Source organism: Paramormyrops kingsleyae, chromosome 1 (assembly GCF_048594095.1).
Source record: "Paramormyrops kingsleyae isolate MSU_618 chromosome 1, PKINGS_0.4, whole genome shotgun sequence".
In the NCBI taxonomy this organism is placed as follows: Eukaryota; Metazoa; Chordata; class Actinopteri; order Osteoglossiformes; family Mormyridae; genus Paramormyrops; species Paramormyrops kingsleyae.
The window spans coordinates 3,978,477-4,005,469 of record NC_132797.1 but is presented as its reverse complement, the minus strand read 5'-3'; the positions used below and the strand labels follow the sequence as shown (position 1 = coordinate 4,005,469).

The 26,993-nt window shown below is 48.0% G+C and overlaps 2 protein-coding genes across 9 annotated transcripts in view; both read left to right on the top strand.

Annotated features, from left to right (window-relative positions):
- LOC111833267 (homeodomain-interacting protein kinase 2-like) overlaps positions 1-10,155 on the top strand; it is a 49,996-nt gene extending 39,841 nt beyond the window's left edge. The window contains exons 10-15 of one of the 2 annotated variants that reach the window (XM_023791365.2): positions 1,252-1,379; positions 2,136-2,315; positions 2,419-2,703; positions 3,394-3,632; positions 4,264-4,424; positions 4,525-10,155. In XM_023791365.2, coding sequence (XP_023647133.1) covers positions 1,252-1,379; positions 2,136-2,315; positions 2,419-2,703; positions 3,394-3,632; positions 4,264-4,424; positions 4,525-4,995 — 1,464 coding nt within the window. In that variant the 3' untranslated portion in view covers positions 4,996-10,155. Of the gene's footprint in view, positions 1-1,248; positions 1,380-2,135; positions 2,316-2,418; positions 2,704-3,393; positions 3,633-4,263; positions 4,425-4,524 lie in introns of both variants that reach the window. The other variant, XM_023791364.2, reaches the window with a different exon arrangement.
- Positions 10,156-12,123: 1,968 nt separating this feature from the next.
- Positions 12,124-26,993, top strand: part of LOC111833253 (UPF0606 protein KIAA1549) — a 48,521-nt gene continuing 33,651 nt past the window's right edge. For all 7 annotated transcript variants that reach the window (XM_072718252.1, XM_072718214.1, XM_072718241.1 and 4 more), the window contains exon 1: positions 12,124-13,465. In XM_072718252.1, the coding sequence (XP_072574353.1) occupies positions 13,342-13,465 (124 nt within the window). In that variant the 5' untranslated portion in view covers positions 12,124-13,341. The remainder of the gene's footprint in view (positions 13,466-26,993) is intronic.

Here is a 26,993-nt window from a genome sequence, read left to right as displayed (position 1 = left end):
GTTGCATTAACAAACAGCTTGTTGAGACGATAGTCAGCATGAATCTCTGGGATCTCAGTGCACGTATCCGCAGAGCGGCTCTGGTGCTGCTCTGCATGATCTCCCTGCTCTCGTCCTCTCCTTATCTCGTGTTTGTACTCGCCGTTCTTCGGCTGCAAACAGGACACGGGCAATGGCCCGCCAGCAGAGCTGACACATCAACAAGCAGCTGCATGGAACCCAATGGTCCAGATTGAGCTCGTGTTCTCTGCGTCTTGGCAATGCTGTCCTTGTTTCGGCCCGGATTTTTCCACCGGGCGCAATATGATGTCAGAGATTGGGTTTCATCTGTTTGCAGTAGTTCGATGCCCAGTTAGGTGATGGACGGTCATGCAGATCTGTCTGTCCCTGGCCGCTGCCATTTGGCCTTAGTCTTGTTATCGTCGGGTTAAAGCGGGGCGGCCCCTCCTCCCTAAACATTCCCCCTGCCTTCGTGGGCCCCGACCGTGGAGGATCCAGCTGGGCTGTGCCAAGCCTTTATCTGGATCAAGAATGCAGAAAATGTGGGAACAATCGAGGAGAAGTGGGGGCAGGGTGGACCTTCTGGGGCCTGAGGTGACAAAGAGGTTTCTTTGCTTGGAGAAGGAAAGGGTGGAGGGTGGGGGGTGGGGGGCTGTCGTCATGGGAAGAGAAACCTGTTTGGAATTCTTTTTCTTAATAGACAGGCAGGTTGCATAGCCAGTGCGAGGGGGAAGAAAAAAGGGCAGGGAATCTAGCAAACAGGAAGTGGGGATCCTCTGTGATCTCCTGCCTTGCAGATAGCAGTATGGCCTCTCATACTACCAGAGTGGATGGTTAGGGTTAGGGTTAGGTTTAGGGAATCTAGCAAACAGGAAGTGGGGATCCTCTGTGATCTCCTGCCTTGCAGATAGCAGTATGACCTCTCATACTACCAGAGTGGAGGCCCCCGGTCTCTTGCAGACTCCTCCTGGTCCAGCGGTTTGTGTGTCCCATGGGCAGACACCAGCCCCTCCCCCCAATTCCAGCGCAGCTCCTCCCCCTTTGATTTCATCCAGCCGGGCCTCACATGGTGCTAGTCTGGTCGGCGCCCCCTAGCTGTACCAGTTTGGATTGCTACTATTGCTTTAATGTTTAAGAAATGCAGTGACCAATGTTGGCCCTATAGGGGGCAGCACGCTCCAGCTGGAGGCTGGAACCAGACGCACCAAGCTAACAGCCGACACTCGTCCTTTGCCCCTGTCCCTCCAGCAGCCCTGGCCCAGCGGCACCCAGCAGATCCTGCTGCCCCCGGCCTGGCAGCAGCTGACCCACGCGTCCGTGCCGCACACCGCCGTCATCCCCGATGCCATGGCGACCGCACAGCCGCTGGCTACTTGGAGGTGAGTGTGCATGGGGGAGGTGGAGAGGGCGGGGCCAAAACTCATCTGCACTGGTTAAGCCCAAAAATCATGCTGGGCCTGGCGTTTCCCCGGAGACACCGGCACTGAAGCGTGAAGGACGTTAATGTTTTATTTCCTCTGATCTCCTCTTTCCCCTGACGACATCCGCGACTTTCATCACATACATGCGGTATAACCAGTAGGGTCTTTAAATATGTAATATCCCACTAGCGTTCCAGTTCAGCCAGTATGCAAATTCTGCAGGAGATGCAGTCGGCCTTGGCGTCCATTTCACTAAGCTAACCACCACCCCAAAAGATGAATATAGCATTAGGTGGTTTGGATGGATGGTCAGCCGTGGGAGTGTCACACTCAGCATGGGTGGAGATGAAGTCAGTATGGAGCGGAGTGTAGACTGCATGGTGGTAATGTCACATGGGAAGGTGAGGTAGTGACATTTCAATCAGGTGACCTCCCCCTCATGTGTCAAACACGACCCAAGGGTATCATTGTCCTCTGCCCACTGTGTGCAAAAGTGTCGCACTTCCTCTGCAGAGCTGTTTCGGTACAGCTAAACACGTCACCCCCCCCCCCCCCCACCAGCATCCCCAGTTCTGCGATGGCTGCTGCCACCTGCTGGCCAGTGTATGTAATATCACACATCCCCCGTGTTCAGTTAGCAGCAGATGTGAACACCTGGATTCCAGACGTTTATAGACAGACCTTAGCATGTCACATACCTCTTCTCCATTACAGGAATTCCCATCCCCATGGCGCCCATTACAATACCATCATGCAGCAGCCGGCCTTGCTGGCTGGTCACATGACCCTCCCATCCACGCAGCCTCTCAATGTGGGTGTCGCTCATGTGATGAGGCAGCAGCCAATCAGCGGCTCTTCCACCAAGAAGAACAAGCAGCACCAGTTATCCGTCAGGTGGGATAGACGCCTTTGCTCCCGTGCCCTCAGTTCTGCCGAGCCCATCTTAAGCTGCTGGAAGCTCGCCGAGCCCCCATGACACGGCTTCCCCCTCCTCCAGGAATGGCTTGGCGTGTGAGGTGTCATCCTCGCAAGCGGTGCTGTCCCCTCAGCGCTCCAAGCGCATCAAGGAGAACACGCCGCCACGCTGCATAGCGGTCCCCGCCTGCGTGCCACCCCCTGCCTGTGCCAGCTGGGTGGATCAGACTGCCGCAGTCCCCCGAGACCAACAGCACCCCCAGCCCCCGCGCCAGACCATCGTCATCCCCGACACACCCAGCCCTGCCGTGAGCGTCATCACCATCAGTAGCGACACGGACGAAGAGGATGACAGCAAGCGGGGCAGGTAAGTGACTGTCCCCGGGCACTGCCAGCTGCAGTGTGGCCCCTCGCCATCTCACGTGCCACCCCTCTCTATCTCACGTGCCCCCCCTCTCTATCTCACGTGCCACCCCTCTCTATCTCACGTGCCACCCCTCTCTATCTCACGTGCCACCCCTCTCTATCTCACGTGCCACCCCTCTCTATCTCACGTGCCCCCCCTCTCTATCTCACGTGCCACCCCTCTCTATCTCACGTGCCCCCCCTCTCTATCTCACGTGCCACCCCTCTCTATCTCACGTGCCCCCCCTCGTCATCTCACGTGCCCCCCCTCTCTATCTCACGTGCCCCCCCTCTCTATCTCACGTGCCACCCCTCTCTATCTCACGTGCCACCCCTCTCTATCTCACGTGCCCCCCCTCTCTATCTCACGTGCCACCCCTCTCTATCTCACGTGCCACCCCTCTCTATCTCACGTGCCCCCCCTCGTCATCTCACGTGCCCCCCCTCTCTATCTCACGTGCCCCCCCTCTCTATCTCACGTGCCCCCCCTCTCTATCTCACGTGCCACCCCTCTCTATCTCACGTGCCCCCCCTCGTCATCTCACGTGCCCCCCCTCTCTATCTCACGTGCCCCCCCTCTCTATCTCACGTGCCCCCCTCGCCATCTCACGTGCCCCCCCTCTCTATCTCACGTGCCACCCCTCTCTCATAGGACAACATCCAAGCAGAGGAAGAACGTCATCAGCTGTGTGACAGTACATGATTCCCCCGACTCGGATTCTTCCATTAACAATAGTCCCTACTCTCTGGAGGCCCAGCCGGCCAGTGCCTTTGACAACAAAGCCTCCTCATTGGATGCCTACTGCAACGGTAACACCCGCACCATCATCATCCCACCCCTGAAGACGCAGGCTGGCGAAACCATGGCCGAGTGTGAGCATCTGGTATCTGGTAAGTGCTTCCCCCTGGTGGCTGGAGGCCAGGCTGGCTGTGCTCTTCTGCCTTTAGTTGGACCTTTGATTTCAGGGGTCTTTATTGTTTAATCTGTTTCATTTTACACCACAGAGGCTCAACTGCTGCAACATAAAGGCTCATGAAAGATTCTGATTATTATTATTAGTTGTTATTGGACTGCATTCCAAGGTTTCTTGTGTCCTAAACTGCCTGGATTAACCCCAAATAATGTATTGGATAGACACCTTGAAAAGGGATAGATGGATAGATGATTGGATTATACAGTACAGATGCTCCTCTACTTACGAATGAGATACGTTCCGAACGGCCGTTCGTAACTTGAAATGTTTGTAAGTCGTTATTCAACATCATTTTAAGGGTATATGCAAGTACAAAGAACTAGGATGCTGGGAGTACGGACGCTATGCGGTGAGAGTTGCGGCCAGAGGTCGTACTAGGCAGAATTGGCGCGCAGAAAAAAAAAATTATGTTGCGGACAGCAAACGGGAGCTCAATGAACACATTTTGGACTTACAGTCCTCTTTGTTCGTAAGTTGAAAGTTCGTAAGTAGAGGAGCGTCTGTATATTTTTTTAAAGACATTTTGCTGTCTGCTCTCTGCCCTGCAGACACCATTTCTCACCAGAACTCGGCCTACAAGCTAAAGCCCTCTGGTGGGGGGCTGCCGGGAGGGGGGCATCCCTCGGGGGGCATGGCTGGTGGGGGGTTCTACCGCCAGCAGCGCTCTGGGCCACATCCCTTCCAGCAACAGCCACTCAATCTCAGTCAGGTACAGAAAAACTTCACCTGTGCCTTCAGACATCTGCCAGCCATTACTAGCATGTGATTTTGGCCTAATCTGCCTTTCCTGTGCCCCCTCCCCCAACCAGCCCCAGCAGCACATGGTACCGGATCGGAACGTCGGGAATCGCCGGCAGCAGGCTTACATTGCACCGACTGTTGCTGCCCCCGCCTCGTATTCCTTCCACCACACCAGCCCTTCTCACACGGCTGCCGTGCACCCCCACCTGGCTGCAACGGCCCCCCACCTGCCTGGCCAGCCCCATCTCTACGCCTACTCTGCCCCCACTGCCCTAAGCTCTGCCAGTGCAGTGGCGCACCTGGTGGCGTCCCAGGGTCCAGCCCGCCACGCAGTCCAGCACGGCGCTTACCCGCCAGGCATCGTGCACCAGGTCCCTGTCAGTATGGGGCATCGCGTACTGCCCTCGCCCACCCTGCACCATGCCCAGTACCCGACCCAGTTCGCTCACCAGACGTACATCAGTGCTTCGCCGGCCTCTGCCGTCTACACTGGATACCCACTGAGCCCCGCCAAGGTCAACCAGTACCCATACCTCTAGAGCCAGAACCCCGAGGCGAACCCATCTCGATGGGGCGTACCGAAACGCCTTTTCTTCTAGAGCTGTCCCCCTGACGTGATGCGGTAGACCCTTGTCCTCTGTGGGAGGCAAATAACTTGCCTTTCTCTTGAGTCATGAGGTTGAGGAGACCCATCCTGAACCCATAGCTCTAGAGCGACACACTGGAGACCATCCTACAGCTGCTTAACCCCCCCACCCCCCCCTCCCCGGATGGAGAAAGAAATGCAATTGTCCTCATTGTTTTCGTTAAACTTGAAGACGCCGGAGAAAACGGCAAGTTCCACAACTTAAAAATAAAACTGATTTTGGGTTTCAACTCCTGGATTTTTTTCTCCCTTTGAAGTTGACCTCCTTAGCGAGATTTTATGGAACCAAGGAAAGGGATTATTTAAATGTTTTCTTTGATTTTTTATTTTTTTATAGTTGACCTCCTGACCGTCATAAGGGGGGCAAGTCATTGGCCGTCTGGCATCCAATGAAGGAAATTATATGCTGAAATACGGATACCTGCTGCTCTTCAAAATAAAACAATGCGATGGCCTTGAACAGTCTTAACCATTTCCAAATCGCTCCCAGGTGGGGGACACCATGTCTTCTCAAACTCCAATGAACAAATGGAGGACTCTCCCCTGGAAGACGAGCAAAAGACCCGGGGGCCAGACTTCATAACATTTATAGTTTTCCCCTCGCCCCCACATTTTTGTTGACTTTTAGGGAGGTTTCTCTTTTTAGGTGTGATTTTCAGCTGAGTCCCCTTTTAGAATGTAGCAGAACATAGACTTTAATTTTGACGAGAACTTCTTTGATACCAATAGAATCGTCTCTTCCCTCCTCTCCATGTAATTGCACAAAGTGTACCGTGATGTAAGCGTGCGTCCAACATCTCTGCCCACTACAGTGGACTATGTGATTTGTGTTTTTTTGTTTCCTCCACTTCTGTGGCTCTGTGTACAACGGCAGTCTTAGGTTTTCGCATCGTTCCTTCATAGTGCCTTACAGATACTGACACGGTTTAAAAGTTTACGTTGTTGAAACTTCTAGAACCAACAAGAGGATAATGTTGAGCAGCAGGTGAAAGGCTGACCTCTTCATCAATCAGGACGACCAATGTTTTCCCTTTTTTTTCCCCCAGCTGGGGATGCAGGCTGGATCTTAAGTTGTTGTGTATGCATATGTGGAAATGTCATCATTCTCATGTAAGGGCAGAAAATTTCTGTGGGTGTTTTAGGTGGCGAACCAAAGCTATAGCTGTAAGCTTGTGTTCTTTGGGTAGATGTGGCAGGTGGCATAAACATTGGTGTTTCAGCTGTGGGTGCGTGACCATGAGCAAGAACCAGCATAGGCTTTGTGCTCTTTGTTTTTCAGAAATGGGAATTAGACAACTGAAATGGCCAAAACCAAAAGTATTAGCTGCTATGGAGAGGAAATAACATCAGCCGGCCCAGTCTGTAATAACACTCGTGCTTGAGGGACTATTGAGTAATAACAAGAAATGGGAGGAGTTATTGTCAAATCCCAGAAGGTGAGTTGGAGTTGGGTGCATACTGTGGCTGGCTAGATTAGCCAATGGGAACCTCATGGCTGAATTGATTTTGCATATTGAAAATAAAGAAGTTCATGCGTAATAAGGGTGAGATGCAGAATGGGGTTGGGTGAAGGAAATGGGCGGGGCGATTGGGTGTGCGAGTCAGGAGGGATAAAATGAAACCTTATGTCATATTGGGATTTGAAGTACTGTGTGTTGGGACTGAGCAGGTAGGTAGGACCATTCAGCTCCTCAGCTTGGGGCTGGGAGCAGGGAACAGGGCACAGCTCACTCCAAAAGTGCGCGTCTTCTGTAAAAGGATGGAGCGTGTTTGCTTTTCATGCTCGCCTGAAGGATTCCGGAGTGACACGGGTGCTATGGCACGCCTGGAAGGATCCTCGATAATTTTTTTTTTGGGGCACAATTCTGGAACCGTGACGACATTGCAGGTCATGTGATAGGGGTCATTGTATGATTTAATTAGTATGTTTCTGGAGTTTTTAGCTGTTGTCTAAGATAGTGACAGCGTACCCCATTTGTGTTTCTGCTGGGGATACGGGGCTGCGGAGGGATGAGTAACACCTTCACGTAAATGTTGCCATGCTGTGAGGAGGTGCCATTTCGTACCTCCAAATAATGCCATACTAATTTTGAATTTTTTATCTGCAATAATTATTAATATTTATAGATATTAGCAATTTTATTTCCTTACATTTTTTTGTCACTGAGTGTGAATGTCCTGTGATGTTAGTAATAAAATCATGAAACAGTTGTAGAGATAGGGGTGCTGATAGATGGGTAGCTAGGATAAACTCAACGACGAGACATCGCCAGGGTTCGGTTTGTGGTTCCCTTAGTCTTCACCTCAAGTCCAAAGAAGATCCAGTACTTAGATCCAGCCTCAGCTGCATCCTTTTATGCGATTTTCAGTGCAACAGCTTTTGCACCCACAAAAAATGTCCTAGCGCTTGACGCCACGATGTAACCTAAGTTTCACCCTCACCTAGGGGTTTTTTTTTTCGGTGGAAGGGGGAGGGTTTGGCAGCAGACGGAAAAGCAGCTCGAGCATCCCATAATAGGTGTGCTTTCCTGCTGGAGAGTTGTCCTGGAAACATTCCATTCGGGGGAGATTCCTTCTGTCCCCTTCTGTCAACGTTCCGCCAGTTTTCTGTCATCTTCTCTCTTTAAGGGACCCAGACACTGTCTCTCTTATTCTTATTTTATTTCATATCCCACCAAAGACCTTTAGTGTGACCATCTTGTAACAGAATACGACCATAATAATATGTAGCTTCTGTGAGGGCACCTGAATTGGACTATTGTGTGTCTTAAGGTTTGAAGGAAAAAGTGTTTCAGTGGTCTTTCCAGTGTAAATGTTAACATCTGGCCAGCTGTAGCATGTTTAGAAGAAGGCCAGGCCAGACAGAGAGGTCATACATCAGCGTCCTTAATCGCAAATAATATATCTTACTTCCCCACTCAGTTGGGGAAGAGTCTCTTCCTAACTTGTGTAGTTTTTTCCCCGTGTTGTATCTTAGTTTTATAAATGTGTTTTCGGTATATAAATATTTGAGGCTTTCATCAGCGGCGATGTCTTGTGATCAAACCCACAAAATGGATGTAAATGTGAAAATCAAAAAAAAAGTTGCCTGAAAAAGCTTTAGATCTTCCTCTCTCTTTGTGTGTCGGACATCACTTGCACTGTGAAAGGCAGTATACTTTCAGCAAATAGGCCAGCTTGACTTTTTTTTGTTTTTATGTTTGATGTTTTTTTTTTCTTTCTTTTCCATGATTGAATTTATTTTGATGCGCAACACTGGGTTTGTCATTCTAACCTCAAAGCCATCATTTAAACTTTTTATATTAATACAATAGAATAGTATGGAAAGTGTCTGCATTTTACTGCTTTGTTAAATGTGACTTGATTTTTACGCAAAAACTGAAATGTACCAACTTAAATTCGTTTTATTACGAGTTCAGACACATTTAATGAAATGTGCATCACTGGACTGACACATTTGTTTTTAGAAGAAACCTGTAATGGCAATTTTGGTAAATGTGTCACAGCCCTGTTAGACTTCCCTGTGCCATTGTGCTGAAAATTAGTGTTCATTGCCTTTAAAATAATACACTTTACTAAAAGCTTTAAGGAGTTTAGATTAAAGACTGCTATTGCAAAGGGGTTTTGTGTGAAGCTTGGCTTTTTAGGTTTTGTTTGTCCTGGGAATATTTAAGCTACACAAAAAATAAACTATTTCAGCTTGAAACAACCCCCTCCACGCAAGAACTTTGCTCAGTTCTGGTTTTCAAATCGACCCTGATAGACTAGGCCTGGTCAGCCTTCTGATGAAATGTCTCTCAATGTCTCTGCTTGAAGAAAGATCATCTCGTAGAAATAATAATAATAATAATAATAATAATGGAGTTAACAGAGAGGGGCCATCAATGTCATTGATCATCTCCTGATGTGCAGAATAGCCAAATGTAATAAGTTGGTAATTTTTACTCATTTCTTAGAGAACCAAAAATATTCAAATATTAACAAATACATTTTTTTGCTAAATGGATGTTTTCATAGAGTGTTGTCCTTTTTTGTACGTGGGTTAGCATTGACTCAAAATTTGTTCCAAATGTTTGCCAGATTCATATATAGAGCATTTGTGAACTGTCTGTCAGTGAATCGTTTTTTGTATCATTTTATACAGGGAGATATTTCCAAGAAGGTCCATTCCCACCTCTCCAAACCCCTGCCAAAGATTTCTTTCCGTAAAACATGTGTTTTTAGTGTATAGAACTGGATGGGTGCAGAGAAGTGGACATCTCAGCGAGATGAACCTGTATAGCAGTCTCTGCTATGACCAGACAACGATGAAATCTGATATTTTTCTACGATTTCCTGTAGGATTAGGTAGTGTGAAACCTGTGTTTAATGTCCATTGCTGTCTCTATCTCCCATTGTGGAAACTCTTCCATGCTGCAGTATTTCAATGCATACTCGTAGTTTGATTTGTCTCTTTACTTTTATTTTTCTTTTGTTCGCTGGGGATTGGAGGGGTTTGAAAATGTGTGGTGTTTATCAGTCCGTTTGACGTAGAGCTATATGTACTCAATTGTTTAGACTTTAAGTATGCTATGAGAATGGACATTTTACTGGCTTATAGAATGATTGCAGTAAAGACATTGATAATAATTATGATAATAAATTCATTCTTAACCAGTTGAGTACTTGCTACTAAAGCACTTGTGTTGCCATTAAGACGTTGTGTGCTTCTCTTAATAATCATTTTCGTTGTAGAAAAATGGAGTGAATTTATCAGTCTTCAAACTAATGATAACGTTGTAAATTTACTGAGGATTTTAACTGAAAAACTTGGTTTTTAGAAGAATATAGTTATTTTAATTGTTATATTTACTAACTGTAGGGTGAGACGGGGCTGGACTTGTGGTGAACTATGTTATAGCTTGTTATTCACTGTTACTTTTGATCATTTTTTGGGTCTCGGAGGTGAATCGAGTTATTAATGAGAATTTGTATGCTCACATATGCATATTGTATATGTGTAGAAATGTAATCACTTTGTCTTGGATTTACATTAAACTCTTAAGTCACAGCACTTGACTCTCATTTCTGTTTCTTTATGCATTCTTCCATCTGTCAAGTTATCAAAATGTTTCATGCATGACAGGTTTAAACAAAACACTACACTCCTTTTCCCTTCGATAGTAAAAGGGGGAACATGACAGTCCTTAGAACAGGAATTTCAATATAAATATGAAATATTCATAGTGTGTGTGAATTTAGATGCACAAAAATGTAAAGTATGCCTTTGCTTTTGACCCTAAATATGCTGTTGCTTCTAGGAAAGAAACATTTTTATGGACAGAAGTTTTAAATTGTATATATTGCCAGCATTTGCTAAATTGGTTCAGGTAAATGCATATAAATATGAAATATTCATAGTGTGTGTGAATTTAGATGCACAAAAATGTAAAGTATGCCTTTGCTTTTGACCCTAAATATGCTGTTGCTTCTAGGAAAGAAACATTTTTATGGACAGAAGTTTTAAATTGTATATATTGCCAGCATTTGCTAAATTGGTTCAGGTAAATGCATAACTGTAAAATCTGGAGAATATTGCGCACATACAGTGTACAGTATATCTAGGCAATGTGTTACCATTCAAAATTGGCACAGTTCTTAAAAATTGTTCAAAGTATGCACTTGATGTACCCCCATCTCCCATGTTTACGGATGACATCATGCTATTTGGAAAAGAGCCAATCCACAAATCCTTCATTTTAAAATGACAGAATTCCCACTATGCAGCTCTACGGCCAAACGCGCTCTAAAGAAGCCTCCTACCAACCTTCGGATCTCGGTCACTTGGAGCAGCAGATCCTCTCCTGAATTGACCAAGTCACGCCACTAGATGGCGCCAATAGTGTATGTGATTTACTACTCAAATGCTGTTCAGCGTGTATACACATTGCTCCAACTAGCGTACATTTCGCTTTGTTCTGCATTTTTTTCCTTTTGCTTCTGTCACGCGAAATAAGCAGTTACACGTCCCAAATTTCAGTAAAGTGCTATGTCTCCGTTCCTTGCAAACTGCATGTAAAGCTGCTCCAAATTCTCTGCAAAATATTAGTCCTCTAGCTAACATGTCACGTTTTTATAAGTATATTAATGATAAACATGCTGACAATACATAAGCAGAACCACATAATCACAGCTCAGCACGTACATTTTAACATATTTGCCGCCTAGTGGACTTCTGCTACTTTTCGGTCTGCGCATGCGCATACCTCACTTCGCTTAATCACTCTTTCGCCGTCTTATTGTAAAGGCCCATATCTGGTTTTTCTCGTGACTAATGTAAAAACATATATTTAAGTGTTCATGTAAAAATACGTAGGGTATTGCATTTTCCCACCGTATCTCCCGGTGAGGGTCGCGGTGGTAACATGATGAGCAGGTACGACCAGATGTTCTTTTCCATGGCGTTAAACTCTACATGGGGATCCCTCGACGTTCCCAAGCCGGTGTTCTGACAAAACACCCTACCTATCGATACGTGCTATCGAGCGAGCCTTTCTGCGCATGTGCAGTTCCACCGTTTTGGGATTAGGGTTAGGTTTTAGGGGTTAGGGTTAAGATAAGGGTTTTAGGGGTTTTGGGGGGATAGGGTTAGGGTAAGAGTTAGGGTTAGAGCTATTGATTAGCACTACGGTAGGATGTTTTGATAAAGTAGGACGTTTTGTCAAAACACCGGCAAAACAATCGTTATTGTCCTTTTATAGCACAATTAATATTATAGTAATAATAAATTCAACATCTTTATGAAAAAAGTTAAACTACTCTGCACATTTTCCTGTTAAATGCAGCGAAATTGAATATTACACCGTATTTGAACGGCTATAGCCGTAACCCAACAGTACCGCGTAACCACAGCTGCAGCTTATTGGAGGAGACCTGTGGTGACGTCCGTAGAGTGGCAATTCATAAAGCCAATGAACAGAGACAACGGCATTATTAATATTCTTAAATGTGACGCCACGGGGAGGCGGTGCTTCATCAATCCTGGAGACTAGCGGTCGCTGGGGAAGGATGCTCAAAGAAAATGGAAAGGAGGATCGTGATCGTCTTTAGCATACTTTTAAAAACACGAGTATTTGAAATATACCAGCAAGTTTTATTGCTATAAATGTGTTGGGTACATGAATAACTTAGGTAGATTCTAGCACGTTTGAATACGACCAGACAGTATTGAGACGCGCTTTGGGATATATCCCCGAATACCGGCGCAGCAGAGACATTCCGCCTTCCCGAGGCGCCACCCGTTCCGCCGCCGCCTCTGCGCCCAGGATTGCGTGCACGGTACCGGGCGGATCATGGACTCAGTCGTACCCCGAGATAGCTCAGTGACGCCGGGCTGACCATCTGCGCCCCGACGTGCTTTCGGGAGCTTGGCATGGGAGCGCTTTCGGAGGTTGTCGTTTCCACCTTTCACAAAGCTGGAGGTCTTGCATGCGTCGAGAGACAAGTACTGAGATGCATGGGCAAAATAGCATGCATATGACCTATAAAATCACTTATATGTGAGTTTTGCATAACTGGTTAATTTATTGTACATTTTAAATTCTTATTCAGCGTGAGGTCGCTTCGGATTCGGTACACTGTTAGGTACCCGAATTGACTAGCGGTATCGCTACGGTCGGACTAGCCGTATGGGCTGCAAGTTGGATTTTTAGCTCAGCCGCTAAGAGGTTCGGAAACGCGAGCCGTTCATCTGCTGCAGAGGAATAAGTTATATGTTAACCAATGCAGCTCAAAGCATGCATAAAATATGCCGATTCATTTATAACCTTTTAGAATAGAGATAGAATAGAGAATTGGCTAGCTTGCTGGCTGCCTGGATTGGACTGGTTACGGTCTGTGCAAAAAAAAAAAAAACGATGCATGATTTATTTAAGGGGTTGGTTCTTTGAAAAGGGGTCGGGTTTTACTGGGGAAATTACCCATTACATGCATAGCAAAATTATTCATGTTTTATTTTAAAATAGTTAATTGCCAGGAAGTCTGGGGAATCGACCCCCGGGAGATTAGGGGGTAGCTGGCTGGACAGCTTTGCTAGCTGCGAATGACCATCAGACGGCGGATTTAAAAGGACGCTTTGAAATGATTGTAGTCCGCTGAAAGCGTCGTCACTGCAAGGAAACACGGTCGCCGTTTGCTTCGGACGCCTACGGCGAGGCAGCCCGCAGTTCCACTGGAGATAAGATGCCATGATTAGGTGGCGATGGAGGGCTTCACGTCGATGACCGCGCGGATCCCCAGACGCTCGCTGCACGGAGGCTGCCGCGCGCTCGCCCTGGGATGGGTGGTGCTGGTCTCCATGACGACGGCAAGCCCCCCGGGATCAGGTGAGCGAAGGGGTGTCCGTCACGATGTCGCCGGCATCACCGTTTTGCCTGCCCGGGTCACTTTCCATCAGGGCCGCTGGGTGTCTTCGTGTGACCCGTCGGAGGCGCCATCTGCAACGCTGCCCGAATATGCCCCGTAAGCCGAAAAGGCCACTGCATAGAATAAACCTCCCCGAAAGTCTGCCTTCAAGCCATAGTGATTATAAAGACGGACTTTTTGATGTATATTTTTATAGACAGTGCCTGTCAGTTTGTGGCGTTTGTGTTTCAGTCCGGTGTCACACAGTCACTAATAAAATAGTTTGTTTTTGACTGTGATTATGTGTTGTCGATGTGTTCCTGGTTTTAGTAAGTGCCAAATATAAGCACACTATAGCACTATTGAGCATTTTGATTCGATTGTTGTATGTTTTCAGATGGAGAGAGATGTAAAGTTCAAGTTCAGAAAGTACGAATCCAGACCAAGATTTTGTTTCAGCCAACCAGTTGAGTATAAAGAGTCAAAGTCACTGAGTACTCTACTGGTTGGTTGAAACAAAATTTTGGTCTGGATTTGTACTTTATGGATCTGAACTGTCCACCTGTGCCTTGAGGTGGATTCAGGTGCTTTAGTTTATATGTATTATCTTACCCCTCATGATACAGTATATTATAGCATGACCGATTTTCAGTATAACAAGTGCCAATCGGCACCCTTATTTTAGAAACTAAAAATATTGTTAATTCTGAGAATGCTGCAGCATTTCATTTTCGGTTGTGAGATTATTATAATGAATGTTGGTATTTCCCTGAAGGATTTTATACTCCGTGAGTTGAATGGCTCAGGTGATGCTTGTGACCCCATCCACGGAGGAGATCCTGTAGTCAGTGTTCATCTGAAAGACGTGGTGGAGCTTCTCCACGAGATCTGCTCTGCCCTGCACCTGAGTTGCATTCAAAGGCACATTTTGGCATCGTTATGGTCACCGCAATTAACTGCAACAATTTCCAGCAGGTCTAATCACGTCGAACACAGGTGCTCTGCTTTTGTACGCTGTTACAATCAGTGTTTCTATTTAACAGATGTGCTAAACGTCCAGCTAGTGCCACAGTGCTGCTTCGCTCGCCTGCCAACTTTGTAAAACCGCCTCACCCTGAAAGCAATGGAAAGTTAGAGACCATAGCTGGTTAACCTCGCTTAAGATGAACCTTCTGTCAGCGATGGTCTGTGTTGTCCTATAGAATGACCCCTCTTGTTTCTAGGCAAGTGTGAAATTGATGGTGGCAAGGTGAATTTTGGCTCAGAAGAACCCAATTTCTGGGTTCTTATATGATTTTAGTGGCTGAATTCTTTTTTGTGTTTAAAAAGGGTAATCATTCAGGCATCTGTCACGACGAATACGCTCTCAGCATGTTGATTAATGTTGCCGTTTAAAATGGTTTCGTAAAACAGATTTGCTCCCCTAACGTTGTAGCTGTTTATCAAGCAAGCCACCCCAGACTACCAGCCCGATGCCTCTTGCGTCCCCCGTTCAGCGGGAATAAACAAGCCAGTGTTTACAGTCGCCCTTTGTAATTCATCCATGAAATGGACCATTCATGTGCAGAGAAGATGCATCTGAACAGACAACTGAGAAACGTATTTTTGCAGTCACATCTCTCTGACTTTTTTTTGTTGTTGTTGTTGTTTATCGTTATCTGCATTTCTAGATTCTCAGTCGTCTTCTTCCCCCCTCAGTATTGCAGTGAGATGGGACTGATGTTTCTGCCTTCAGGGTTCAAGTGGATCAGTGAAGCCTTGGTCTAGCGCAGGGTTATTCAACTCGAGGTCCGAGCACTGCTGGTTTTCCAGCCTTCCTTTACCTGTCAGTCAGGTGTGAAGCCTCTGACCAATCAGAATCAGTAATTATTAAACAACTACCTGGGAGAACTGAAAACACGGCCTGGATTTGGAATCGAGGTCCAGAGTTGAAGAACCCTGGTCTAGCGGAACACAGACTCCACCACACCTCCTTACAGGATAGTTTGTTTGGGGGCTTTTGTTTGACGTCTTTTTGGCACTGAGCCATTCTGTCTATTAGGGCTGTATTTCACAGTGTGATAGTATGATGCATGTGCAATAATCACCAGTGTTTTAGATGAAGGGCGTAAACATTTGTCCAGACCCTGGCATTTCGGTACTAAATGGACATTTACTTATGCCCACAATTTGGTAAGCAGATCAGTAGTGTGCCTAAAATATTAATGAGAGGTGTATTGCTAAGCCCAAAATTTGGTAATCTGTATAAATTCAGTGTATCCGTATGTTCATTAAATGCGGTTAGTGGATCACCCCACATGCTACTGTTTTGGTAAATCATGGAAGTGATAAGCACTGAAGTGGCGGTGAAGAAAGGGAGCGATCAGCAGCCATAACATCATTTGAAAGAGGAGATATTGTGGATTAACAAGGAAAAAAAGATGTCGATGTTATGGCGGTACTTTGTGGCAGTACTTTTTGCAGTTTAAAACGTTTATTAAAATGTGTGTGTGTATATGTATATATATATGTGTGTGTGTGTGTGTGTGTAGAATGTCTGATTACTTGTAAGATACCAAACACATATAAACAGATTCATACATACATAAATATACACACACACTATACACACACACACACACACACATATATATATTATAAGAAGTATGACTTTTATTGTCCTTCATGCATTTTTTGGGGGGGAGGGGTTGTGTGCTGGGTTACCCCCCCAAGGGACTAGGGATCTAGTCTTATCTTAATCGAACCTGTGGTGGGAGTATTACGAAACCAGGCCCAGGAAACGAAGCCAGATACCTGCAATCATTCGTATCGATTAATACTGTCTGTCCCTCTTTCTCCATGTTTAGCATCTACTGGAGTAATTCAGCCCAGCAGGGACTTGGCCCTCACGCCAATTGGGAAGGCCATAATGGCTCAATGACACATTTCATTTGTTTTCCCCCTGAAGTCTGGTGCCGTTCCTCTGCCCCGCCCTCCTCCATCCTGTCCCCAAAAAGGGGTAACTAAAAATAAATCCTTGGTTTGCTGTTATCTCCGCGTTTCACAATGTTCCATTTTTCAAGGATTTCTCAGTATGGTAACAATCAGTTGGATCTGTGTGCTGAGATCCTCACACGGACGACACATGCAGGGTGTCCTGGCGTTTAAGAGCCATCTCGCCTTTTCCCTGCTCTGTCCTGTGTCCGCAAGAAGGAGTTGATGCAAGAAGAAGGGAGGTCTGTGGCTCAGTGGGTTAGGAAGGCCGTGCCCAGAAGGTCTTCGGTTCAAATCCCAGGGTCACCATGGTGGGTTCCTGTCTGTGGCAGCCCCCCTGCTGCCTCCTGCAGAAGCTTCTTGGTAGACAGGAGTGCAGTAGAAGTTAGCCCATTGTCGGTTTCTCAGAGGAGAACCTGAGATCAATGAGGAACCCTGATTTATAGAATTGCTCCTCACCAATTCGAAGCTTAGCACAAACTAGGCCTCACACAAAGGTGTGGGTTGATCGGGCACTTGATGATTAAATAACCATTTGTCTTTGATATTTTGATACTATTTAAGAACCACAACTGAGGGTGAGGCTACAATTAAATACTTGTGGTGCATTTAGAAAAAGAACACAAATTAAGACAATAAAAAGATGGGTCAGATAGCCCTTCATGCTTTTCTGGTGATCTGCCGACTGTGTACCCAGATTCCTAGCCTCTCTTTGGACCCTAGAAACAAGCCGATACCTCCATTTATCACCGTAAAGGCACATGACCACCTCGGCAAGTCATGTGACATGTGTGTTCTCCTTCAAGGCGTCGCTGAGCGACGTGTCAAGCGTCCGGCCAGCCTGTCTGGCCTGCTGGAGAAAAATCAATGCTACTCAAATCAAGTCCATCATCTTTTAAATGGATGTTTGCCTGGCATGTGCTTCTGCAGACCTTGAAGCTGAACAGGCACTTCAAATGCTTCAGCTTTTACTTCTGTTCCTCCTTGTGTGCCATGTAAACCCTGGAAGTACAGATTTGGGGACTCTCACTGTGAAGACAGGTTTGGGGGTGAGGTCTGGGTGTCTAGAGACCTGAGATTCACATGTGGATTTTGTGGTCACTTATGATTCCCTCACCTAACAAGTTTGTGCCCTACTTCCCTATCCATGTTCATGTTTTTCATCACAGAAGTAGATATTAGCTTAGAAACTGCTTTCTAAAGAGTGCTGCAAATGAAACTGCTTGCTGACATGTTTAGGCCTTAAGGCAGCTCTTTGTTTCAGGAAAATCGCAGCACAAAATTCCGACATTGATTTCTCAGTAGCTCCTATTTGGATTTACACTGTAAAGTCCTCTGACTTCTTACAAGTAGTCAGACATTCTACTTAATATTAATGACAGTCATGCGCCTGTGTGACCTCTGGTGTTGATGCTGAACTCTTATATTAAAAAAAAAAAAAAACACCAAAGCAATACTTGATGTAAAAATAATTTTTCGGACCGTTGGGTCATCAGGGGCATGTGAAAGCAATATCAATTGTAAAAATTTCAAATATCGCAATGTGAATTTTTTCCAATTTCGTGCGGCTCCACTACGACCCTCTGTCGCAGAGTATCGTTCTATTGGCCAAGTGCTTTGATTAAGTATGCCGGATGAAAATAGCAGCACGTCCTCTTTACACAAGTATACCTACAGTTATATGTGGGCCCCAGTCAGCTTCCATTTTGCCTTGGTGACTGTAACCATGGTCGCCCAACCGTGACCTTGTCCCCGAGCCTGTCTAGACTTCCTAACCTTCCTTTCACTTATGGTTATTTTTTCTTAGTCCCTGTTTTGCCCCTCCTTTCCACTCGTTCACACGCCACGAACGATACCCATGGCAAACGTAGTGAGCCGTTTTAAAGCTGTATTTGTTTACGTGGCCTCCTCTCGTTGCCAATAGCAACAGGCCTGGCCTGTACTCCCGATTTGGCCCTTGCAGGCCCTTCAGGATGAGGTCCGTCTGGCCGCTGTTTTGTTCTGTTGGCGATCGGTTCCCTTTGGACCCTTGGGAAAGGAACCAGGTCGAAAATCAGATTATCCATATGAATGGCGTGCTTAACCGGGACCAAATCCCCGTGCAGTTTCTTTGCCCTGCCGCTGTGGGGGTTAAAGCTGGATCACTCATTACTGTGTTTCTCAACCTATTGTTTGGTGACCCCCCCCAGACATACTACATTTTTTGCTCCCTCTCTCTCATCTCCCAGCACACCTGAACCAAACTACCAAGACCAAGCCAGCCCTTCTGTCATGCTTTAAAAATGATACTTCGCAGCCTGTGGTTAGGTGAGCTTCATACATCTGATAATGCTAAATGTGTTATAGCGGCCTGTACGCTCATATCAGTCAGCAGGACCTAACCGAGCAGCACGGGACACCCCTTTGGGGAGGATATCTCTCATATCTGATGGGCACAGAGATCTGACAAATTATCTGAAGAAAGTACCTTAGGAACTCGTGATTGGATGGCTGCCAGAGTCCACTCAGCTCCTGAGCTCTGGGCCGTGGAGAATCAGTCGAAAAACTCCGTCTGGGCTGCCTCCCTTGGCGAGGGAGACTTTTCGGGTGGCATGAGAAAGCTTAACACTGTAGGTCCCCGGGCAAAAATCCAGACATAACAATGGCTGACTTTCTTCTTTAATATTTGGTATATGCGGGAAGCCAACCAATAAGGCCTGGCCTTCCCTGCCCAGAAACATCCCGCTGTCTGTTACTATTGGCTGGAACCTTCCTCGATCGAGCACATGACCCTGGATTGTGTTTCACCCTTGGAGTTTCCAGGAGAAACATGAAAGTTGCTGTAAAACCCACTGAGTACATCTTTGCTTTTTTTTTTTTTTTTTGAATGGAAACTGTGACTATTTGGGACCAAAATGGGGCATCTATGCAGTCACTAGTCCCCTGGGGATGGACTGTGGACTGGAACGTCCCTGTCTGTCGGTTACCTTTGGTAACAGAGGAGGATGGCAGTTTATTGTTGTTTGGGTTTAGGGGTTTTTGTTTATCTGTTACGTCTGCATGTGATATTCCGAGAGCTCAAAGCCAGATCCTCCTGTCACTGTCCCTCTCCGTCAGTCACTGTCTAATTCCAGTGAAAAATTAAACTGTATTTTCTGTAGAGGACCATCTCAGTGGGGCCGTGGTATGTTCAGAGACACACGGATTGTCTGTTTCAAGTCGGCTGGCTTGTACTTGGTGTTGGGCGGTGCAACTAATGGCAGAAGAGACGCGACAGCTTGAATCACGTCCCAGAACCGTGCAAGTGGAACCGGCCCGGCACACAGCCCCGCAGCCCGCTCACGGATTACATGGCCAGATGTTTAAATTCACTCCGGCGGACTGGAGGTTCCGCTCCGCGTGTGAAATTCAGCGGGGGGACGGACAGCCTGCTTCCGTGTGATTCCTGTCACCGATTTCTGTAGGGTTTTTTTTTCCTCTCTTTCTCCTGACTCACAGCAGTAGCTGACGCCGTTTATCTTCCTCGAACACCGATTCGGATGCCTCTCTGCACTTTCTCCCGGCGCTTCCCATAAAGCAGAGTCGCAGTGCTTAGGTTAGCTGTTTATATCTAGAACCCCATGCAAAGGAAAGCGAGTGGCTGGTGAGTTTGGTGTTGAGTTAGGCCGCGGGTGACTTACTTTTGCTGCTCTATCGTTTATGATGATGATCAGTGGGACAAAGTGAGATTTTCTGAATGGCTAAGGGTGCCCATTTGGTCCAGTCTTCATAGCGAGACCATAAACATGATAAAATGATAGGAAAAGGTTGGTATGATTCATATTAATTGTGGCAATAGAATATGATGCATGCGCTGTCATCGGATATTGATGGCGTTTCGACGCGGAGCTCTGGGATTCGCTTTGCCGATTGCCTCGAGGAGATGGAATCTGAAACCGCAGACTGGGCTCCATCTAAGAGTCGGATTACTCTGAGGGACAGACTCCAGGCTCTCCGCGTCCCTGTACTGGGTGAGCAGTTATAGAAAACGGGTTAATCTGGTGGAGGGCTGATGGTGAAAAGTGCTGCAGTCACGTTGAGGTCACCTGCTACACTTGGGGTCCTGCTAACCTCTCCCTCTGGTCTGAGCGGAGACCCCTGGCGATGTCGTGTTGAGTTCCTTCCAGCAAGGTTCCCCCCGCAACATGCATCAGTCTGCTCTGTGGCTGTAAGGTTAGCTTACCACTGTTCCTGGAAGGAGATGTAAGCAAGCAAAGGGAACTGGCTTTTGTGAAGGTCTACCTTTGTGGATGGCATGAACTTCTCGGGCCAGATGGCTCATGCTGGTCCAGGTACTGTTCCCCAGCATGAAGACAAATCTTCATTATCAATCAAGCTCTGGGTCGCCTGTAAAAGCCTAGAACAGGTGCCTGGAATCCTGCATGGTCCAGTGCAGGGCCGTGGTGTAGCGTGTGATATGTTCCTCAGCATTATGCATGTCTACAGAGCAGCTGAAATGGATTCCTCTGTGTGTAACGTAGACTGGAGCATGTGCAGCACCCGTAACACTGGCAAACACTCCTGGCTTTGCCTGCTGGAGGTCGACAGCCACAGAGCTTGACCTTTTGGACTCGCATCGCTGTGTCGGCTTGCAGATGCAATATCCTGGGAGAATTCAGTCCACTGAGCAAATGTACAGCTTGTCTGAAGACCTGACTCATATATAAGCCTCCAGATGTAGGAAGATATGAAGGAAAAAGGTGGTTCTGTTCCAGAAGATCAAATACCATGATTCATTCCTCAATAACTCTAAGAATAACCTTTATAGCAGTTCAAAGCCTCCAGCTAAGTGTGCTTGGGGGATAAGCTAGAGTAAGAGAAGCATGCTTTAACCCTCACTTATCAACATTTAAGCTTTTATTTGGCAACATTGGCCTGTGCAGGTTCATAATCCCCAACATCTGGTAATAATTCATGCTCAGGTCCTTCTTTGTTTCCCTGCAACCATGCGACTTTCCATCGCAGTTTCTGCGCCTCAGGGAAAATTCTCTGTACATCGTAAAATGCGACGACTTTTTCTGATGGGACTGTGTGGTACAGTGTCACCCCACGCTGCCCCCTAATGGCTGTCTCAATGAAGTGCATGTCTCGGTAAAGCGGCAGGCTGCCCAGCTCTCGATCAGGTATGCGAGGCAGTGCTGCGGCTTTTATTTAGGGTCGGAGTCCCTTCAGGGAAGAGGAGGGGTAATTAAAGGGGGAGGCCGACAGGATTTCTTTGGGGGGTGGGACTTCCACACCTTCAACATGCATTTCCAAGCCCTTCTCCTCGTGGGTGGACTTTGCAGTTTCCCTCGTGATCGTACATCATCAGTCTTCACCGAGGATGTCACAGAAAGCGATAACTAGGATGGCCGCTGTGCTGAGAATCACAGAGCCAGGGGTGTGACCTCTACCTGCTGGGGCCCTTTTTGGGGGGGACCTGAGGATCGAGGACCGGAGCTTTGATGCCCGTGGCGGCTCCTCCTCCTCCGCTCGCTCCGCTTTTGATGCCGCCAGACTCCGCGGGCAGCTCCCGGCGTGTTCGCCTCGCAGTCACATGACGCCTGGGGTCCGGCCATACGGCATCGCCCGGCCGTGCCATCGCTGATGGCCGCAGCGGCAGCGTGTTTACACGTCGTGGGGGGAGCAGATGGTGCTCCGGGTGGGTCGCTGTTCTGGTTCTCTGGGGGAGCCCATTGGCGGTGCCATCGCTTCGGGACGTTGGCGGCATCTCCCTCATGCTCACACACACACACACACACACACACACCCCATGCACATGTTTGTATTCATATCATTGTAGGGTCTCTCCATTAATTTCTATGGGCGTAACCCTAATCTCAACAATGACAACCTTAATTAACCCCTACCCAGCCCTAACCTTAATCGTAAGTAACCAAACAAAATACTTCACTTATGGCATTTTTAGTTTTTTGATTGCAGTCACAATTTTTTTTTTTATAAAATTGAATTTCCCCTTGTGGGGACTGAAAAAATGGTCTACAACGTCAAAATAACAGGTTATTATCATAGTGTGGGAACATTTGGTCCCCATACTGCAATATATACATAATCCAGACACACACAGACACACCGACAAACACACACACACACACAGACAAACACACACAGACACAGACAAACACACACAGACACACAGACAAACAGACACACACAGACACACACACAGACACACACAGACAAACACACACAGACAAACACAGACACACACAGACACACAGACAAACACACACAGGCACACAGACACAGACACACACAGACAAACACACACAGACACACACAGACAAACACACACAGACACACCGACAAACACACACAGACACACAGACAAACACACACAGACACACCCTGTGTTACTTAGCTGCCGTCGCCACACTGCAGGATGCCTCATTGCCCCCCCCCCCCATACATGAGCTGTCATTATCCCGCCTCCCCCTGTAAAGCTGGCTAGAGAGCCGCGCTCCACGTGTCGGGCCCCCGCACATATGGGCCGGGGCGGAGTGGGCCGGCTCCCCGCCCGCAGCCTCCTTCCAGACTCCGTTCCTGCTCCACGGAGCAGCACTGGCCTCCTCCTCTCCTCCCCCTCCTTCGTGATTTTGTAATTAAGACTGAGAGGTGCTGGCTGTGTTTTTAAATTTGGTCGCGAAAAAAAAAAAAAAAACTGTCTCTTTGTTCATTGGTTATTATGCTGGCATCCCATCAAGGGTGCCGCCCAGCCGGGTGCCCAGTGCTGCCTGGGACAGGCTCCAGACCCCCAGTGACCCAAACCAGGATAAACAGTCGGATGGATGCTTATTAATGTTTGTTAGTCATATGGAAGAATAGCCAAATTCACGTTTTAGTCGTGGTAGGTTTGCATTGCCTGTATACAGTATATCTGTCACCTGATGGGCCTGTGAGGCAGAGCCTGATCCTCAGCTGTTTGTCCCAGCGCTGGGGGGGGGGGGGTTTCAACCCGCCCACTTCCTCTCCTCCTCCCTCCCTTGGTCCCAGGTCCCATCTTTTCCTTTATTTTTGGGTCTGTTTCTCTGTTTAAATACATGGCAGGTGTTCTGGTTGAACCCCCCCAAAACCCCCCGCAGCGACATCTGCCCCCCCCGATGAATCTACATTGAACACAACAGGATAAGCTAGATGCAGTGCCTCCCCCAAAGCCCCTATCCTTTAAGGGGACGTCTCAGGCCTGGCCTGCGATCGCTTGGGGAGATGCCCCATCTCCCAGTGGTCCCAAGCTTCGCCCTCCCCAGCTTTCCTGCTCTCAGTCCAGCAGAGGTCTGACGTGGGCTTCACCAGATGGACTCTAGGGCAGTGTTTCCCAACCCAGGGAACCATGGACAGATCCACATTTTTGTTCTATCCCAGTTCCCAGCACATCTGACCCAAGCAATCAAGAGCTCTAAATACCTTAAAGGTATGCTGGGAACTGGGATAAAACAAAAATGTGGATCCATCCAGTTTGCCTTGAGGACTGATTTGGGAAACACTCTTCAAGGGGTCGTGCACTGACGTGTGAGGTCCATCTTTACGCACAACGCACGACCTTCATCTTGGCTTGTTTAGTTAGCAGCTATAGATCTGAAGTGTCCAGAATAATATGGATTTATGAGCCTACATTGGGGATATCGGTTGGGATCTAAACAGGATATAATGTTTTACTGTTGTACCATGTTTGGAGAGAGCTCAGGGTGAAATATCCCCTCCAATAAAAGTCACTAGTGTCTGTACCTCGTCTGTGCATGTCTCTGTATAATTGGTTGTATGTATAATACTGTCTGTAATTTATTTATATTGGTCCTGCGTCTTTTCCTGGAGATATCGCTAGACTTTCAGAAGTCCGTCTGGGTGCATTGAGGGGGGAGGAAGGTCGCTGTTTTCCAGGGGCGTTGGACGTGCCGACTCACACGATCTGAGTTTTTTTCTACACTTGCTACAAAAGGTGCCGGTCCCATTCGCCCTTTCTTGGTCACTTATTTGGGGCCTCGTCGCATCGAGGTTTCCAGTTTAAAAGGCCTCTGTATAAAAGGGGCAAAGTGCTGAGAATGTTTTATATTCCTACAGAAGCAACGGAGATGGTGTGCGATGTGAAGTACATTCCACGTCGTCGTCTGGGAATGAAATCAGCCGGTGAATGAGTTAAGGCTTGACGAGACGTGAGTCTCAGAGGCGGCAGATCCTCACGGCGCCCCGTTTGAGTGCAGTGCCCCGTTTGAGTGCAGTGCCCCGTTTGAGTGCAGTGCCCCGTTTGAGTGCAGTGCCCCGAAGACGGGAGGACAGTGTGTCGTGTAAGAATGACAGCCCTGGCCCTTCGCCGATGCCCCTCTCTCTCCTTCTCCTTCAAGGCATGTTTTCAGGCCCAAACAGGGTCTCGTTTTCGGATTCTTCTGATTCGCTACTGAAAAGAGAGGGGGTGTTACTTTGGGGCCCCCTGATGAGCGAGTAGCAGACTAATCAGTGCTAATTAATGGCGCCGACGTGCAGGTTGTCCCGTCCCACTGTCAGGAGGAGGGGCTCACAGTGTGAATGCTAACAGGAGGTCTAGGGCCCGGCTCTCGTGCGGTGGAACTGCAAGCAGGAGCCGGAATGGCGGCCGTATACCACCTGTGGGAGCAGAGCCCGAGTGTGTCATTCCTAAATGTGCAGCCTGCGTTAAACGAAGGCAGTTCATACAGCCGTACGTGACCGTCTCGATTTCTGGAAGGTTCCTTTAGCAGTATTTTTGAAGGTTAGGGCGTGGTGGGCCATCGTCATGCACAGCTCCTTCTGGCTGGCTGGCTGATGGACCTTTTTTGGTTACATCTCTCAAGCACAGGAGTGGGAGGTGTTTGTCAAGCAGGTGGCAGGCAGGGAGCCCCCAGCCCCCACCCCCACAGTACTATCAGCTTACTCAATGTTCCCTGCAGCCCTTCTGTGACTTGGACATTAAGCGGAGGGCCCTTAATTAGCAGCAAAAGGTGTCCACTGTTTGGTTGCCTAGGTTACGCTGTATGTGGCTGCAGTGTCCCTCCCCTCCCCAAGAGGGATCTCCTGTGAGGGAGCTGCCCTAAAACTTTTTGTGGGGGGGGTGGGGGCAAGCAATCACACTGCCCTCTGGCCTCGTTTGTCTGTGTGTGTGTTTAGGCTGGTTATCGGCTAAAAGCAGCTTATTGTGGTTTGTCCTGCACAAACACACTATGTCAGTGATAAGAATATACTGCTGTTGCGTGAATTATTGGGCTTTACACCAAGTAACACATTAACAATTCAGTTAAACGAACTGACCTATCGAAAGGGGGGCTGATGTAGCCAGCCCCCCTCTTTGCCCAGCCATCACTGGCGCTAGTCCGGGTGTTAATGGGACCGGTGGTTCTGGGTACCGGGCCAGTGGGCCGTGGACCTCATCTCTGTCGGCGTTGCTCTCTGTTGAGGAAGGTGGCTGTAGGTCACTTCATCTGTAAATCTGGGCTCGGCACCGTGGCCTGCCCCCCCCCAGCCATCGCATCCTCTGAACGGACCGCATCGGCGATCGCTTTTCTCCCCGCTTGCGGCCTCCTTTTTCAGCCGCCTGCCCATAAGTGACCCGGGTGAGTTTGTCTCCTGTCCAACGGGGAGGGGGGCGCTGAATGCCAGGGGGAATTCTCCCACGCGTAAGGGCAGTGGGGTCAGTCCCGGCCTCACGCCCCTATCACAGTCGTGATGCCGGTCATCCTGGTATCAGTGAGCCTGAATGTATATATAGCAGTAGCCTTGGCGGAGCGGACCGGCCACTTCCCGTCTGTTCTGTCTCACGGTCACATGCCTGCCAAGCCTGGGACCCTCCCCAGGAGGCCGTGCTCCATTTAAAAGTCCCCGGCCAGCGAGGATCTGAGGTCTATATATTTTTTTGCCCCCGCAGGTGTGCGTGTGGCTAATAAAAAAATAGCTCTCAGGGCGTCACTGTTCGGTTTCCTGCGCGAGGTAGGCAGCTGGCAGCTGGGTGCCGAGTCACGCGGCGCTGGGCGAATGGGACGCCCCGCTTCCGGCTGGAGGTCGCGGGGTTGTCCATGGCTGCCGGAGCGTGAGATGACCACTTTAGACGCTCGCGGAGCAGGAGTGGCTACCCTTGCCGGGTCTTGGAGGACGTTGCTCGAGCTCCAGGTGGAGGGTGGCACATATAGCTCCAGATTGTGGACGTTACGCTCATGAAACTTTTAAGCGTATGTCTTGGGACACTAATCAGGGAAACCGAGACTGCCTTCTGGACCGGCATCCGAAGGCGTTCGGTGTTAATTATTCATGCTGTGTTGAGGCTTGGGTGACTTCTCAGTAACTCGTCTGTGCTTAATCATGTCATCCTAGTAGGTCATTGGAATTAATGACGGAAAGCCTGTAGCCTTTTGCTGAGCTACTCCATGTATGCTGTCTGTTACACCCTCAGGATAGTTAAGTACATCTGGCCGGTGAATGGCTGTTATTACCACAGCTGTTCATGAACGCTAATCAAGAAAGTGGGCGGGGCTTTCACTGTTCCAGGCACTTACCCACGATGCTGCAGGCAGCTCT